We start from the raw sequence: 19045 nt of genomic DNA, 5'->3' as shown, positions 1-19045 counted from the left end.
GTTATTATGCTGGTGTGTATCTTTTAGAGCAGAGAGGAGTTCTGAGTTCAGGTCCGCTTTAAGAATATACTCCCGGGCCCCTTGGTATACCTCCTGGATAAGCCCTCTGGAGGACTGAGAACTTATACTCAAAGAATGTTAAATCACATTTTCAACAATTCTCAACTCTGCCTCTGAAAATGAAGATGATAAGGAAAGACTCATACTGTCATTAAGGGGGTTCTCATGAGGTCTTTATTATTATTATTGACAAAAATGTAACTCCTGATTGAACTCCTATTTGATGACCATTGCCCAGCCTAAGCAGTGGTGTAGAGTCCAATATGTGTGACCGGGGATTGGGTAGGGACATAGCTGGAATTATCTCAAGGGCCAACCTAATTTAGAGACCCATCTGAGGCACATTACTAATTATTGACAGCAGGAACTGAAACTGAGGTGACAAAGTTTATTAAAATGTTTAAAACTTTCAAAAACCTGTGGTGCTATGTTCCCCAGCTGAGTCTCTACAAGGGATTCCCTTGTTAGCCACTCAGATCAAGTGAAGAGAATAGAGGGATTGGTCCTAGTAAAATCAATCCGAAACTTTAATAATTCACAATGATAACATAAATAATATTGAGTAGGTACTTACCTCTGGGCCCTAAGGGAATTAGGACCCTGCTGTTAAAATGCACCTCCCCCCTCCCCCCACACACACACCTACCTTTATATTTCCCCCGTTTATAATGAAAAATCTTGTATTGAAGACATCTGATGGATGTTACCACACTCTCACCATATATCTACCGGACAAAACTGTCCCTTGAAAGTACATATATTTTTAGAAGTTTGATAAAAATGGAGAATTAGATTGTATATGTGTATTAGAAAATCTTTAGAAATTACACTATGTTCATTGCGGACTATATTAATAGCTATTATACAGTTTTACATTCCATGGCTTGTACTACTAATGACTTCTCCACTAATAAAAACTGTTTTCAAAAAATGCACCTTCCACAACATGTTGTTAAATGCACAATGACAACTATTACCCGCTCTCACCCGACCTGTTTCGGCCTAACACTGTCCTTAATCGATTGCTGCCTTACTGCCAGGGTACTATGGAATGATCAATCATTTTTAGCAAACTTAACTATAACAATTTAACTTTATTGTATTTTCCAGTCTTCCAAAATCAACAGTTTTTCAAAGGAAGGATACAAACCAGATAATATTAAAGGAAACGTGGAGTTTAAAAATGTGACTTTTTGCTATCCTTCAAGACCAGGTGTCGAGGTAAAAGATTTAGTTGCAAATAGTAGTTGTTTATATTTCATTATATCACTAGTTAAGCTGAGCACACAGTTACTGACGGAAGCGGGAAAAAAGGGCGCAGGCAGCTAGTGGACAAAAAGGGCGCCGCCATTCACTCTCAGAATAAATAACGTTTAATGGGCGCCGAGCGGGAAAAAAGGGCGCCGGAGATAAATAACGTTTACAAACGGCGCCCGGAGATTAACGTTTTCACAATTGCAGATTTCATAAACATTATTTAATGATTTATAATTTTGTAAAACATTATTTGTAAACGAAATATAGCACACTATTTTTTATAAACGCTATTAATGATTAATAATTAATTAGCGTTTACACCCCGCGCCCTTTTTGTCCGGTCGCCCTTTTTGAACGTACGCGTTACTGACTGCTAAGCAATATTTTTATTTTGTATTTGAACTGGGTAAGTGATAGGGATGGCAAGAGAAATTTATTTAGAAAAAATAGTCTGGGCCCAATTCTGGGGAATGACAATTAACCTTCTAGTACGTTTTTGGAATGTCAGATAAACTCAGGAGGAGAAACTTTCTGGAGGAAACCGACGCAAACATGGGGAAAACATCTCATGCAGAGAGTGTTCTGTGAAGAAGGAAACCTAAGACTCTAATGCTGCAACTGCCAGTCACACTGCCAGCGCGCTGTTCATACTTTGTGGTTTTCTTTCTATTAATATTTGGCTTTACAGAAATACTTCAGAATCCTGAAGTGCTTTAAAAAATCTCACCGTTCGCAGTGCATATAACACAAACTGTGTCATTGAAATGCGGTGCTGTTAGAAACATGTAATCGTATACAAAAATGCATTTGATGTTGTAGTGTGTATGAAGCTTGAGGGCGGTTTCACACCTGATTTTTGCGTTGGGGACTTGGGGTGCAATGCCTTGCTACAACTGCATCCCACCGCTTCGCATGAAATGACAAACATTTGATTCTTTGTCAGAGTGCGCCGACTGGATCATAGCACCGCCCCCCGCCCAGTAACATACTCCCTGCTAGACCAGAAGTATGTCACTGGCATTCCCGTTATGCGCCCATTGACTTCCATTACCCCAAGCACAGTAGGTTAAGCACACTCCTTGCTGTAACATGCTGCAGGCTTTCCATCGGTATTGCAGCAAGATGAACACTTCCGGCGCAACATGACGTGGTAAGTGTAAAAGGCCCCATTGACTAGCATTGCCATTGCATTACTCTGCGGTAAAACCGGGTAACGCACAGAACACTTGCAATGCAAGTGGAAAAGGGGCCTCAAGGAAATCTGAAATGAGAGGTATATGGAGGCTGCTATATTTATTTCCTTTCAAACAATACCAGTTGCCTGGCAGTGCTGCTAATCTTTCTGGCATCAGTAGTGTCTGAAAACAAGCATGTGGGTAATTCAGTCCGACTTAAAGAGGAACTTCAGCCTAAACAAACATACTGTCATTAAGTTACATTAGTTATGATAATTAAAATAGATAGGTACTATAATCTCTTACCCACCCTGCTTTAAAAGAACAGGCAAATGTTTGATTTCATGAGGGCAGACATCTTTTTGGTTCAAAGGAGGTGACAGGGAGCATGAGACACAGTTCCAACTGTCCTGTTTGCTGATCACCCCTCCCAATTGCTAGGCAACGTGAATAACAACATAGGAAATCCCATCATGCTTTGCACAGCATCAGGGAAAAAAAGCCCGGGCAGTTTTCTTTGATGGGTGGAGCTTAGCTAAAAATGCAGCTAAAAATGATGCTTTGGTAAGAAAAACAAAGTTCTGATGCTGTGAAACAGTTAAAGAAACACCGAGCCTTTTCAGTTCTGCTGAGTAGATTTTTAGTCCGGAGGTTCACTTTAAGGCCATGCACACATCACATTTTTAATAGCAGATTTGATCACTCTGGTCGAATCTTCCAGAAATCTTTAGCAAACAAGCCCCATCAATGGTCATTTTTAATCAATTCACAGCAAAAATCAGTTGAAAATTTCATTGGAGTAAACTGAAGATTTTGGTCGATTGGACGTGGCAGTAGTTCGATGGCCCATAGCGCTGCACTTTATCAATCAGTGCAACGCTGCAATTCAATAGATTGTCAATAGATTTCATGGTGAAATCTATTGAAATTCTGTGTGCAGTGTATAGGGGATTCGATTCCCCTAGAATCAGATTCAGATCAGAGTGGGATTGATCTGTTTGCCACATTGGGTAGTAATCTAGATGTGTATGGGCACCTTAATGTAAGGCCCTGCTTTTTACCTCATACCAATCTGTGATATGGAGAGAATTCTGCTGCTGTGGTTTTATCTAGGCATTGTTACTGGAAGAGTTTCTTATGCTGCAATCACTGTTTCAGTGACAAAAGTCTAACTTTCATTTCTGTTTTGTGAAGGTACTGAAAGGGCTGAACCTGGAGGTGAAATCTGGCCAGACAGTGGCTCTGGTTGGACAAAGTGGATGTGGTAAAAGCACCACAGTGCAGCTGCTGCAGAGGCTGTATGACCCACAAGTAGGAGAGGTAAGCAAAGATGCACTATCCCTTCTATCTGTATTTTTATATATATCACCTGACCTTTGTGCAGGTTCTTGTACTTTATTATTGCAGTTCTCCCGCTCAGAAATGTAGCTTTTGTTAATAACCTGTTTCCACAAGCCATTGCAGATCATCTTCTTAGTAAAGTTACAATAAACCATTGCAGATTGCTGTTAGTGCTTTATTACCCCACAGTTTTGTTCCCAGTATCAGCAGCCCTATTGCTCTAAATCAGTGTTTCTCAACATTTTATTGGTATGTACCCCTTTTAAAACCCTGTACTCGCCAAGTACCCCCTAGCATAGTAAACATTATCACAAGTACCCCTTGACAAATATATGTTTAATCGTAGTACATGATAATTGGTTGTAAACAATTTCCTAGCATTTAATATTGCTTTTAATTAGCTAAAATACTAATTTGGTATTGTTTAACCACTTAAGGACCAGCCTATGCTGGCCCGATCTGTGCTGCGTGGGCTCTCCAGCCCACCGCACAAATCGCTTTGAAGCCAGGGCGACCAGACTTCCCCCCTTTTTTCCCCACTAGGTGGATGTCCTGCCGGGGGGGTCTGATCGCCGCCGGCCATCTGCGTTTTGCGGGGGGGGCTCCTCAAAGCCCCCTCCGCAGCCATTTCCGCCCTCTGCCTCCTTACCTCCCTCCCTTCCTCTCTCCGTAATGCGCAGGACAGAACTCCGTCCTGCGCATTGAAGGATAGGCTTCCGCCTATCAGATGCCGGCGATCCCCGGGCAATCAGAGGCCGGGGATCGCCGATCTGCCTTATGGCGCTGCTGCGCAGCAGCGCCGTATAATGTAAACAGCGGGGGTTTCTTCCCCGCGTGTTTACATTTTGCCGGCGAGCCGCGATCGGCGGCTCTCCGGCTGTTCACGGAGACACCCTCCGTGAACTGACATGGAAAGGCCGCTCGTTCGAGCGGCCGTTTCCATGGTAACCCACTTAAGACCTGCTGACACCTATGGGCGTTAGCTGGTCGTTAATTTAAATAAGATTTATCATTTTCTAAAACTCTAAATTTGTTATTCTTGGTTAAGTATATCAAGCCCGAGTACCCCCTGGAACCATCAGAAGTACCCCCTGGGGTACGCGTACTACACGTTGAGAACCTAGGCTCTAAATCACAGGTGTCAAACACAAGGCTCGAATGCGGCCCTCCATGCCATGCCATATGACCCCCGAGAGCTTCACACGTGCATCATTGTAAGCAGTAAAAGAACGACAGTACACTGCCTAGAGGTGGAGTGCAGGAACAAGCTGTGGGACCCCTCAGCAAATTACCATGTGGCCCCTCTTGACAACAAACACCCTTGTGTGCCTAGCAACCCCCCACCCTCCCCAGCTTACCAGAAAGACTATGTGGAAGGAAAGTATCTTGCCTTGGCCACATTTCATTTTGATCCTTTTCTGCCAAAGCTGCACTGATGCAGTTAAAGAGACTGAAGCGAGTCTACATTCTCTTTTTTAACTTGTATTAATTTTAAGCCCCATAAGCCAAGCTAAACCGCCGCTATCCCACGGCAAAACGAGGAGTTTATACCGAAAAATCCCCTCTGCAAAATCCACGACTTTCTTGGTCGCGGATTTTGCTGCTCATGGAGGCAGAGCTCTGAGCTGCAGCTCTGCCTCCATGCGCGTCAATCTGCCGGCAGATCTCCGCCTCTCACCCGCCCCTCTAAGTGAAGAAAGACTGAGAGGGGAGGGGAAAGACGGCGATCAGCGGGGCTTGATGCGCGAAGAGGCAGAGCTACAGCCCTAACCTCTGCCTCAAGCAGGAAGCACTCCCCGGACACAGGGGAGGGGATTTGGGGGGTATAAACCCCTCATTTTGCCGCGGGATAGCGTCGGTTTAGCAAGGCTTATGGTGCTTAAAATGAATACAAGTTAAAAAGAGAATTTAGACTCGCTTCAGAGTCTCTTTAAATATTAACCAGTTCAGCCTTCAGTCGTTTTCACTTTATGAATCCGAGCAATGTTCACCTCCCATTCATTAGCCTATAACTTTATCACTACTTATCACAATGAACTGATCTATAGCTTGTTTTTTCCGCCACCAATTAGGCTTTCTTTGGGTGGTACATTTTGCTAAGAGCCACTTTACTGTAAATGCATTTTAACAGAAAGAATAAGAAAAAGACGGAAAAAAATCATTAATTCTCAGTTTTCAGCCATTATAGTTTTAAAATAAAAAATGCCTTCATAATTAAAACTCACGTATTGTATTTTCCCATCTGTCCCGGTTATTACACCATTTAAATTATGTCCCTATCACAATGAATGGCGACAATATTTAATTTGGAAATAAAGGTGCATTTTTTCCGTTTTGCATCCATCACTATTTACAAGTTTAAAAGTAAACAAAAAAAAGAACTATTTCATCTTTACATTGATATTTAAAAAGTTTAGACCCTTAGGTAAATATTTACATGTTTTTTTTTTTAATTGTAATGTTTTTTTTTTATATATATTAAACATTTTATTTGGGCATTTTTGGGAGGGTGGGATGTAAATAGTATTTGTTTGGGGTAAATATATGTGCATTTTTATTTTTTTTTACATTTAGTTGTTGTAGTTTTACTTTTTGGCCACAAGATGGCAGCCATGAGTTTGTTTACATGACGTCACTCTAAGTGTAACATACGCTTAGAGGGACGCATGAAGCCAGAAAAAGCGAAGCTTCCGAGAGAAGCTGTCGCTTTTTCAGTGGGGGAGAGGAATCAGTGATCGGGCACCATAGCCCGATTCACTGATTGCCTGGATAAGGAACTACGGGCCGGGAGCGCGCGTGCACGCGCGCGATCTGTCGCGGGAGTGTGCGGACGCGCACGTGGCCTCCTGGACGTAGGTACTACGTCCTGGAGGCATAAATGGTTAAACTGCTCCACTGCAATAATTCCCCCCCCCATGTTCGCTATGGTTATGCCACTTATTTTAAAATTGGTCAATAAATGTTATATCTTAATAAACAATTTGGCCCACGGCTTACACCATGTTTTAGATTTTGGCCCCTTATGTGATGGAGTTTGACATCCTTGCTCTAAGTAGTCCTCTTAATAACATGAATGTTATTTCAGAAGACACAAACAGACAAAAGGGAACACGAGGTAAAAGTACTGAACGTACACCTCTGACATTCGCTTGATTTGTTTGGATAGCGCAATAACTGTGAGGCAATCCATGTAGATTTGTTCACACTTGCTAAAGTTCTTGCACCCAGCATTAATCAATATGTGGTTCACTGCGGTTCACATTACGTGCAATTTTTTGTTTGCGTTGTATGCTTATAAAAAATAAAGACTTCACTGTCCGCACGAGTTCTATTTTTCTACATTGTGCTGCTGTGGAAAAACAAGAACATAGTTTACATACAAAAACATGAGGCAATACGTGCAAAGTTTCCACACATACAAATTTGAATTCAGCAGCACTGCTACTGGTGTCTGAAGACACTTTGGGGGCTTGTTTTGTTTGAGGCTCCATCCGTGCTATGCACCAAACGCTAGGTGCATAGGTTGAATAAATTATGTAAAGAAATGATTTGCTTGACCCTACTCACTGCAGACAGTGACTGCAGCCATGAAGTAAAAAGACATTTACTCCTTGGAAGGAAAGCAATGACAGCTTGGTCAATGTAATAAAAAGCAGAGATGTCACCTCGTCGAAAAAAAGGTTTGTATGGTCAAAGCCATGGTGTTTCCAGTAGTAATGTATGGTTGTGAGAGTTGGACCCTAAGGAAGACTGAGCGCCGGGGAATCAACGCCTTCGAAATGTGGTGCTGGAGAAGACTTCTGAGAGTCCCTTGGACTGCAAGAAGATCAAATTAGTTAATCCTTAAGGATATTAACCCTGACTGTTCATTGGAAGGGGCAAGGTTGAAGATGAAATACTGTGGACATACAATGAGAAGGCAGGATTCATTGGAGAAGAACCTGATCCTGGGGAAGATCAAAGGCAAAATGAGGAGGGGATGGCAAAGAATGAGTTGGCTAGATAGTATCATAGAAGCAATAAGCATGAGTTTGAACAAACTTCGAGAAGCAGTAGAGTATGGGGGGGGGGGGAGGGGGGTTGGCGTGCTGTGGTCTATGCAGTTGCAAAGAGTTGAACAAGTCTGAAAAGTGACTGAACAACAACCCACTGCCCTTACACGAGGATTACGGCCTTGTTTTTTGTATGGTAGAAGGATGACTGTATCTCAAAGGAAGTCTTTCTCGAAGAGCTGGAATATGGCAGAGTACTGGCCATCCTTCCTTTACCTCAGGATGTCTGTGAGCGACATATAAGGGTGCTGGTTATTGACATCAGATCCTGTGAGGTGATTCCTGCTGACTGGGACAAATGGAGTATTGTCATGGATCACCCAACAAAAGAGCATGACTAATCGTCACCCAGCTTCGACCAGTAATGGCCATAAATCAATCTTATTGACCTGTTACACATATATGTTTTGTTTGTGAAAGCAGTACAATTGTGAAAACTCGGACATGCTCGGGGGTTGCCTGTTGTCTGATTAGTTGATAGTGATGAAGTTCCAGGGTCAATAGTATTACATGGAATCATGGGAGTCCTAATATGGAGTGAAATAAAATTAGTTCCTGTTTATTGTCACATTTTATGAAAAATGTTTTTATTGTTTTTTTTATCTTTGTAAAACAGGTAAATATAATATCAACATTACATTACTCCATAAATCTCCCCGATCCCCACCCCCGCGCCACAGCAATGTACATTGTTCAGGAGTATATTATTTGGTTATTAATAAATCAGATGCAATGCTTAGGGTAGGAACACACTAGGCAGAATCGCATATGCATTTTTCACAATGTGCTATGGAAAATGCATATGCGATTCTGCCTAGTGTGTTCCTACCCTGAAAGTTATTGGGAACATGGTTTAAAAAAAAAAAAGCCAGATACTTACCTAAGAAGAGGGAAGGCTCTGGGTCCTATAGAGCTGTCCCGCTCCTCTCCTAGGCACCGTTGCAGTGCTGGCTCCCTGGTAGCAGTATTTGACCAATTTGGTCAAATACTGATGTCTCCGCCGTTGAAGGGAGGCTTCGGAAGTCTTCGAGAGCCCGAGTGCAGAGGCAGAGGCGAAAGAGGCTCCAGGATCATAGCGCAGTGTAGAAAGGAGACACACAACTCAGTCAGCTATCATTCCACTCTTGTATTTGAAGCAGAGAGAAATAAGAAAAGGGGATACATGGCAGTGACTGCAAGCCAGATAACTAGAGATTAAGGTGTTGGGGGTGCCTCTTAGTCTAAAAGCAATCAGTGTGTGATGACTGGGGTGGGAGGGAAGGAGGGGCTCACTTTGGTGTTTCAGACTTGGGTACTGGAGAGTGGAGAACCTTGTCCCGGATCTGCCGAGTGCTCCCGAAGACGGACCGATCCACACTGCACACATGTGAGCACCCTCACTTGCACACTCGCACATGCCCAGAATGGAGCCGCCTGTCTTTGGGAGGACTTGGTTTCCAAAGACTTCCAAGGCCCCCGTGGCGGGGGATTCAAACGAGGAAGCTAGCGCTGCATCGGTACTGGAGAGGAAAGGCTCTATAGGACCCAGAGCCTTACCTCTCTTTAGGTAAATATCTGGCTTTTTTAAAAAAAAAAATTGAATCCCAATGACTTTAATACAATTACGTCCATTTTGAACATGGATAACTAACGGGTCCAAATCTTATAGAATTTTTTCTTAAAACCTCTGTTCTCATATACATTTTTATAAATAAGTAGATTTGTGTGGACATAAGCTAAAAATTCTGCATTAGTTGGCGCTGAGGCATTATTTCCATTTGAAAGTACCACTCTAGCGAGAGGGATGTAGAGGCAATACTAGTTTCCTGGCTATCCTGATAATTAATCATCTGCCTCTAAAATCTTTAACTGTTTTTTATATAAGCAAATATACCATACAAAACATTACATTAGCCCAGACATCTCCCCATACCCCCCCTCCCCCGCCAAAGCAACATACATAATACTTTTAGCTCTAGGCCCTGAACAAGCATGCAGCAGATTAGGTGTCGCTGACATTATAGTCACATCTGACCAGATAAGCCGGATCAGTGAATTGGCGCACAGCGCCTATGCATAAAAATGGCGCCGCATTAAAAAGATACGCTTATCGCCATTTATCGTTTGTACTGCATAATAATGACGCACAGGGAAAAAAGAAGAAAAACCGCACACACTATGGTTATTTATCAATAGTGCCGTACATATGCCAAACAGCAGACGTTATTGCGCACAGTAACTTTATTTATCAATAGCGCCCTACATAAGCCAAACTGCAGAAGTTATTTAACTGCAAAACGGTGAATGGATTTAATGTAACACTGTTAGGCACCACCAGGGGAGATTTAGGGTTAGGCACCACCAGGGGGGTGCTTAGGGTTAGGCACCACCAGGGGGTGCTTAGGGTTAGGCACCACCAGGGGGGTGCTTAGGGTTAGGCACCTCCAGGGGGTGGTTAGGGTTAGGCACCACCAGGGGGGTGCTTAGGGTTAGGCACCAGCAGGGGGGTCTTAGGGTTAGGCACCACCAGGGGGGTCTTAGGGTTAGGCAACTCCAGGGAAGTGGCTAGCGTTAGGCACCACCAGGGGGGTGGTTAGGGTTAGGCACCACCAGGGAGGGGGTCTTAGGGTTAGGCACCACCAGGGAAGTGGTTAGGGTTAGGCACCACCAGGGGGAGTCTAGGGGTTAGGGATAGGTACAGAGAGGGTTCTGTGTGTTAACGCTAATTTTTAATAAAATAAATAGAGCCACATAACGATAAGACTTCAACGTTTAATAGCGATAAGCGACAAACGGATTAGCGGCAACACTGTGCGCCATTATTCGCAGGCGCCATTTTCAGATGGATCCAGATAAGCTGCATGCTTGTTTCTGGTGTTATTCAGACACTGCTGCAGCAGGACCTGGTATTGTTTAGAAGAAAACAAATATGGCAGCCTCCATATCCCTCTCACTTCAGTCGTCCTTTAAGCGTAAAACAGGAGTAGCCTAGCTAGGGACATTTTTCAAAATCGAAAATAGCATTTTCAATGCGAATTTGACTTTGGTGAATATTGGAGCTCAACACTACTAGAAAACGCAAATGGATCCTAGAAAGCGATTAAAATATATATGTGACATTTAGCTGCTTTAATTGTGTAGCAATATTTAAAGCAAGTATTTACTACGATTGTTTGGGTTCTTTCCATCTATTGATTATGTACTGCATATCCTCTCTTTTATCAGATACTGGTGGATGGCCATGATATACGATCTCTGAATGTCAGACAATACAGGGAGTTAATTGGTGTGGTCAGCCAGGAGCCGGTACTGTTTGGGACCACTATTAAGAACAACATTACATATGGAAGACTAAATGTGACAGATGAAGAAATTGAGCAGGCAGCTAAAGAAGCCAATGCCTATGACTTCATTATGGAGCTTCCAGATGTAAGTACACAGGAGGTGTCCACAGTATAGAATTCCATCACATTGGAATTATACATCATCCCAACATGCAGAGACAGCCTGTTTCCCTGCCATGCACTGAGTGAGGAGAACCAAAAGTCTGAAACAGGCTGTCTGCATGTTGGATTGATGAGGCTCTGTACATTTTTTTTTAAGCTATAGGCTTGCTATACACCAGCGGTTCTGGATGTAATCCTGGCTTCAGGGGCTTAAAGAGATCATGCATATTCAGTAGTGATGTATTGTGGGTAACCACAGTTGAATTATCGCAAATACCTTCTGTTTTAAGAAGGCACGTTACACTGCTTTTTAGTAGGAGGGCTTTTTGGTCTCTTTTAGTCCCCTATACTTTCCTAGTGGTTTTGGATCATGCCGAGCTGCTTGGGTATTCTGTTAAACTAAGAACAAGCTTATGACAAAAGAATATCTTCTTTTGACAAGCATGGGGTGTGTACACAGCCACTACATGGTATCATCCTTATTCAGAATGTTCTGCTTTCACTGATGGGTAACTCGATACAATTCTATACAATAAAATGCAAGTGTCCCTGCATCATCAACTGAATGGTTGTGTGTCCCTGGCTTTTTTGTGCTGAGCATGTGCGCAGCCAGGGCAGTTAGGACACAGGGCCGGATCTGACAGTTTGCTGTGTGTGGTTCACAGAGGTTCTCATTGCATTGTGGGAAATAACAACTTTTTCCAACTGTCAAGCAAGCAGCTCCCTCTGTGCATATACTTCAGACAGTGGTGGGGAACGAGCAAGCGGGACGCGTATGTGCGCGCATTGTGGGGGGTAGCGGCTGTGACCTAGCGCCCGTTTTTTAACAGGCGGGCCTTTTTACTAGTATTATATATTACACTAGTGACCTTAGCCCGTTTAAAAAACGGGCTAGGTCTGTCACCTCTCCGCGCACGTACCCGCCGCGCACGCACACACGCCTGCACTTTCTGGCCCCGTCCTCCCTCAGCTCTCCTCAGTGTCTCTGCATCCCTCCCTGCACATGCGCAGTGCAAAAAAGCACTAACACAGGGACATAGCAGACGCAGAGACACAGGGATATTATATGAAGAGATGCACATCAAGAATGATGAGCCTGTGTTTCTGTGTTTACTGGCACAGGTTGCACTGCAAATGACATTGACCTGACAAGCCCTAAAATGTGCTGCCAATGCAGGTCCAGACCGTCCAGCCAATTGTAAAGTACAGTTCTCAGTAAGCCTTTGTAAATAGAGCAAAGTCCAATACGGTCACAAAAGACAAGACCTTTGTGTCTTGTGTATTATTGCTTTACCCCATGTCCCAGAATTGCACATATTGACACATTTGCACGTTTTTTTTTATTTTAAACATTAAAGCTGTGTTATTCAAATAACATGACTGCTACATGTAAATCTTGCTTAGCAAAACCAAAGAAATAGTGCATGCCAATTTTTTTGCATCCCTCACCTGGTTCACATGAGACTATATAGTGAGGGGTTAGCTTTATTCATGGCTGAGCCATTACAGTCAAAAGAAAATAAATATGGCAGCCTCCATGATCCTGTCACTTCAGGTGTCCTTTAAAGAATTAGGTCCAGGCCTGATGAATTACTTGTGTTGTCAAGTGCTCTTTGTTGCTCTCTAACTTTAGTAAGCCAACCTCAATACAGTTTCTTATATAACCAGCATCTCACATAGGAAATAGAGCTCATTGGATTTTTATGGAATTTGTTAGTGAAGAATGATGAAACTTTGTAACACGGATACAGTGGCGCCAGAAGAATAAAAATGTCTAAAACGTTTAAAATTTGTGGAGGCAGTGGTGGACTTACTACCTCCAAACAAACACAAAATATGCCAACAAAGTTTAGCAGAACAAATGTATTTACATACTCCAGGGGAGAATGCAACGCGTTTCGCAGGTATGACCCCACTTCATCAGGCAATAGGTAGGAGTAGGTACAGCGCAGGTCTGTAGCTGGGCTGTGATGAAACTTTATAAACTGGGTGACTTTTCTAATGACGAATGACACGGTAGTAGGTCACTGTGTTCTACAGTGGCACTGCATTGTATTATATCTTACCACCATAGCAGCTCTTGCTGCCATTATTAATGGCCAGCACAGGAGGGCTCCTAGAGGATTGGGGAAGCCTCTGCATCATCCAGAAGCTTCCCACTGCTGAAGCATCTAACTTTTCTTTAGGGGGGAGCATTCTATTTGCCTTCTTCCAGCACCGCGGATCTCCGTACATCACAGCATCAGCACTCTCTGCTACCCTTCCCCGAGCTCCCAATCACATGACTGGCATTGGTCATGTGATAGGGTGCCAATGAATGGCAGTATAAAGAGTGTGCTGTGATGCATGAAGTAGACCTGAAGCAATGGAACAGGTAGTGGGTGTAATATGTGTAATATTACCTGCTTCCAGTGGCGTTCCTACCATGGGGCGGCAGAGGGCGCCCCGCTCCGGATGTCGGGTGCCCCAGGGGTTGTCATGAAGGCCTCCCACAGAGGGGGAAGCAACACAGAATGGAGGGGTGGTGGGGAAAGCGGCGGAGAGGGGGGACGGACCCCCACCTCCCTCACCTGGGTCCCCTCCTTCTTGCGCTTCCCCACCTCCTAATTAGTAGCAGCTTTAGATATGCGGCAGGAGCGAGCGGAGAGGACTTACTCACCTGCTTCCTGCGTTCCAGGCGATGGCGCACAGCGTCATTGTCATGTGACGCTGCTCTCCGCCTTCTCCACCGCCCACTGTGCTTCCTGATTAACGGAATCACGCCGCAGGTTGTGGCCACGCCCATTTTTCCAGGGGGGGGGGGTTCTTTTAATACCCAGCGCTGGGTGCCAAAAGCCCTAGGTACGCCACTGCCTGCTTCCAGTGCTGTGAGTCTCCTTCATGCATCACAGCACACTCTCTCTGCTGCCGTTCACCGGCACCCTATCACATGACCAATGCGAATCATGTGACCGGGAGCTCGGCAAAGGGCAGTAGAGTGTGCTGATGCTATGATGTAGAGGAGATCTGCGGCACTGGAAGCAGGTAAATATACCACTTCCTGCACTACTCTGCATGCAGATGGGAGAAGGGCCTCCAAAGCCCCTGCAAGCTACCCCTTCTCTCTTCTCCATATCAACATCAAGGTCTTCTCCAGCAAACTCTTTGTCTTCACATTATGTGGCCAAAGTGTTTAAGTTTTAATTATCCAGCTCATTCCAGACTATGCTAAAACATTTTGTATCATTATAATTCAATTCATTGTAATACATTTATTTGTTATTTCACTTCTACAGAAATTTGAGACTCTAGTAGGAGAAAGAGGAGCTCAGCTGAGTGGTGGCCAGAAGCAAAGAATAGCCATAGCCAGAGCCCTGGTCCGCAATCCCAAGATACTGTTACTGGATGAGGCCACCTCTGCGCTGGATACCGAGAGCGAGTCCATTGTGCAAGCTGCTCTCGATAAGGTTATTCCACCCCTCCCCTTCACTAATTGCCTTTTCTCAGCTACAAGTTTACTAGTGACCTGAACCTGCATTATATCTGTATATACTTTTTCAGGCCAGTGAGGGTCGCACGACCATTGTCATTGCCCATCGTCTGAGCACAGTGTGGACTGCAGATAAGATTGTGGTCATAGAGAAAGGCTCTGTGGCTGAAAAAGGAACCCATTCTGAGCTAATGAAGAAAGAAGGAATTTATCATTCACTGGCAACAGCTCAGGTACTGCTATTGGGAGAACTGATAGACATCAGGAGTTTATCTACCTGTACAATCACCCTTCCCACGCACACACACTGCTATTTTAATACTTTGGGGAAATGATTTGCCTAGGAGTGTGACTTGCAGGGATTTGTCACATCTACAAATCCTCTTGTGTGATGTGCCGTAAGGGCCATGATGTCACAGGCCGGACCTTGTTGCAGCAACTAGTCTTTGCAACAAGTTGTTAAGCAACCTCTTTTTACCCAGTGGCTGGAGATTGAGAAATGACAGTCACTACTAATGTAATGGTGTGTACTCACTGTGTGCGTACACCAATGGACCGGACTGCACAGACGTGTGTCAGTTGTGTAGCTGACGATGCACTATGTTGCTATACTGGGAGGCGGAAGGACAACAGAGCAGCGTCTGTGTGACATCACGCGTGGGGCAGGGAAGCGGCGTGAACAAAGCAATTGGCCATTGCTGAGGGGGAACTGGACACACGCCTGATTACTGGCTGAGGTGGTCGTTAGCCAACTTTAGTCAGGCATGTGTACGAGCCTTAAAGTGAACCTCCAGACTAAAAATCTACTCAGCAGCACTGAAAAGGTTTGTTGATTATTTAACAGTTTCACAGCATCAGAACTCAGTTTTTCTTACAAAAGCCTCATTTTTAGCTGCACAGAAGCTAAGCTCCGCCCCATCAAAGAAAACTTCCTGGCCATTTTTCCCCTGATGTTGTGCAAAGCATGATGGGATTTCTGATGTTGTTGTTCTCGTTGCCTAGCAACTAGGAGAGGTGATCAGGACACAGGACAGTTGGAACTGTGTCTCATGCTCCCTGGCTGTCACCTCCTTTCAACCAAAAAGATGGCTGCCCTCATGCAATCAAAAACATTTGCCTGTTCTTTTAAAACAGGGTGGGTAAGAGATTATATTACCTATCTATTTTAATTAACATAACTAATGTAACTTAATGACAGTATGTTTGTTTAGGCTGAAGTTCTCTTTAAGTCTACTGCCAGTAGTTGTTTGAGAGTCGCCCAACTAGTTGCAATGATTATTTTATGTGGCGGAAGATGTGTAGACACTTTATACTTTCTAATTTAAGAAAGGAGAAGAAAGCGCCGGCACTGCTGTCATACACTTTATTTCAATATTAACCTCCCTGCCGGTTATCCCGAGCTCAGCTCGGGGTAACCTGCCGCGGAGGATTCCTCAGGCCCTGCTGGGCCAATTTGCATAATTTTTTTTTTGTTACACGCAGCTAGCACTTTGCTAGCTGCGTGTAACTTACGATCGCCGCCGCTCCGGGCCGATTCGCCGCAACCCGCCGCATCAGAGGGTGCCACCCCCCCCCCCCGAGACCCGTGCGCTGCCTGGCCAATCAGTGCCAGGCAGCGTCGAGGGGTGGTTCGGGACTCCCTCTGACGTCACGAAGGCCGATGACGTCGGTGACGTCATCGCGCCCGTCGCCATGGCGACGGGGGAAGCCCTCCTGGAAATCCCGTTCAGAACGGGATTTCCGGGTGGGTATATGCGCCGGCGGCGATCGGCGCATTCGGAGGGACGCCGCAGGGAGGGGGGAAGCATGTAGCTAGCGCTAGGCTAGCTACATGCTAAAAAAAAAAAAATAATGCCAAAAAACACCCTCCCTGCCGTGCGCAGCAATTTTTTATAACGGCAGGGAGGTTAATAAAATCGTAATCCATACAAATTGAAGAGACACATACCGTGGATGGCTGTGGAAGATGCGGTGGGTGCGCGGTGGGTGCAGAGCCTGACTGCCGTTTCGCGCGATTTATATGCGCTTCTACGGAGGCTACTGGTATAGCCTCCGTAGAAGCGCATATCGCGCGAAACGGCCGTCAGGCTCTGCACCCACCGCGCACCCACCGCATCTTCCACAGCCACCCACGGTATGTGTCTCTTCAATTTGTATGGATTACGATTTTATTAATATTGAAATAAAGTGTATGACAGCAGTGCCGGCGCTTTCTTCTCCTTTCTTAAATTACGCTGTGACCTTGGCCTGAGCACGCTGAAGATGCACTCCGCATATACCTCCGTCTGAGGCTGTGTAGCGCTCCCCCCTCCTCTTTCCCTCTTCTCTCTTGGATGTGTGATGGTCTCTGCAGTGCCAGCAATTTCTGCTTCTCTTCTACTACCATAACTTTATACTTTCTGTGACCAGGAATCTAAAGAGACCTTTGACTTTGCTAGTCTTCCTTCTAGCAATTCACCCATCTGGATCTCTGTCCTCCAATTTCTTACCTGCGGAAACTTCAAATGCAGTTTCCACAGCGTGGTGTCTCTGCCCTCCTTGTACATCTTAAAGGACATCTATTGCAAAAAATGCCTATGTTGCTGTCAATAATAGTAGGTAGTGGAAATCGGACAGGTTTTGGAATAGTCCATTTCTTCATGTTGGATTCGCAGGTATTTTTTTTATATACAAAAGCGCTTACTGAACAGGAGTCGCTAAGTACAACTGCCACAATAGTGTGCAAACAAGTAGGGAAGCTGACACCTTTGTATAGATACTTTCCAGGGAGTTCGTTTATAAAGTATAAAGGAAATACTGAGACTCTTCAAAGTGGAGATGGACTAGTTCAAAATCTGTCAGTTCTGTCAGCATTTTACTGCTTACTGGAAGTTCATCAACATAGGAAAAAAGTAATTTATAGTGCATTTTAAGGTAGGAGTAATTAACATTTTAAATTTTACAGGTTTTTTTTTTTTTTTTGCAACTTTCACAAGAAATTGTAACATTTAAAATACATGTACAAATAAGAGCTACTACGTGTCTTCTAGAGTAAAATGAGCCTTAAATGACTTTTCTCCTATGTTACTGTCACTTACAGTAGGTAGTAGAAATCTGACAGAACTGACAGGTTTTGGACTAATCCATCTTTTAATGGGGGATTCTCAGCATGGCCTTTATTATTTTTAAATACACTCACTGAAAAGGATTTATACAAGGATACAGGCCAGCCTTCCTGCTCACTGCACACTAATTTGGCAGTAGGACAGAGCAATTGCCATTCACTGAGTTGTTTTGAAAATACAGATACTTTTGAGACTCCCCCATGAGGAGATGGGCTAGTCCAAAATCTGTCATTTCTGTCAGATTTTTACTATCTATTGTAAGTGACAGGCACATAGGAGAAAAGTAATTTATGGCTCATTTAACTCTGGAAGAAATGTACTTCTTATTTGTATATGTTTAGATGTATTTTAAAACTTTACGATTTTCATGATAGTGGGCCTTTAAGTGTGAGTAGACTCTTTCATTCTGTATATTGCAACAAAAAGTTAGCTCTTTTCTGTTGTTGTTATTTTTCAGACCATACAAACAGCAGTGGAAGGTGAGGCAGAACCAGGATCACCAGATAAGCCATTTGTAGGCATGCAGAGGCTAAACTCCAACATATCTTCTGGAAAATTCTCCACGTCTGACAGTGGGGAGGAGGAAGACGTACCAGAGGAAGTGGAAGAGGTACTCCCTTTATTAGAGCACAGATAATGTACTATTGAACTGTGAATAAATGCTGTACATCAGCTTGACTGACAATATTTACTATTTCAAATTATGGTTAAAGATGTCAAAAGATATGCTCAACCTTAAAAGATTGGAATGTATAGTATTGAAGTAAATTCTATGCAAGTGTAGCTGTGTATTGCATAGCGCAGAGTCTCCTTTCTGGTGTCACAATTTTAAGAGAACATTTAAAGAGGAGCTGTCAGCCATACTATCTCAGAAAACAAAACACATATATAAGTAGATAAATACTTGCTCTACTTACATAACATACCGTATGTATTGTGCTGTCCACGTTTTGATTGTAGTGATTTTTCTACAGTAAAAGAAAAAATAATCCTTCTTAGCATTTCCCATTTTAACTGTGGCTATTTGGAAGCCAATCCTGATGTAATTTTTTCCACCCTTACTCTCCTCTGCCTGCTTTGCCTGCCCTTCTTTACTATAGAAAGTGCATTGTCTTAGCATGAGAAATATTGGCCAATCAGAGATGAACAGAGGTGTGGGAGG

General features: G+C 43.9%; 1 protein-coding gene across 4 annotated transcripts in view; it reads left to right on the top strand.

Moving 5' to 3' along the window:
* LOC137518305 (ATP-binding cassette sub-family B member 5-like) overlaps positions 1-19045 on the top strand; it is a 96740-nt gene that overhangs the window by 41911 nt on the left and 35784 nt on the right. For all 4 annotated transcript variants that reach the window (XM_068235974.1, XM_068235973.1, XM_068235972.1 and 1 more), the window contains 6 exons: positions 1171-1281; positions 3687-3812; positions 11090-11293; positions 14586-14756; positions 14851-15012; positions 18341-18493. In XM_068235974.1, the coding sequence (XP_068092075.1) occupies positions 1171-1281; positions 3687-3812; positions 11090-11293; positions 14586-14756; positions 14851-15012; positions 18341-18493 (927 nt within the window). The remainder of the gene's footprint in view (positions 1-1170; positions 1282-3686; positions 3813-11089; positions 11294-14585; positions 14757-14850; positions 15013-18340; positions 18494-19045) is intronic.

This window comes from Hyperolius riggenbachi, chromosome 5 (genome assembly GCF_040937935.1).
Source record: "Hyperolius riggenbachi isolate aHypRig1 chromosome 5, aHypRig1.pri, whole genome shotgun sequence".
Classification (NCBI taxonomy): domain Eukaryota; kingdom Metazoa; phylum Chordata; class Amphibia; order Anura; family Hyperoliidae; genus Hyperolius; species Hyperolius riggenbachi.
Note: the sequence above shows the minus strand (reverse complement) of the source record. Positions and strands in the feature narration are given on the sequence as shown.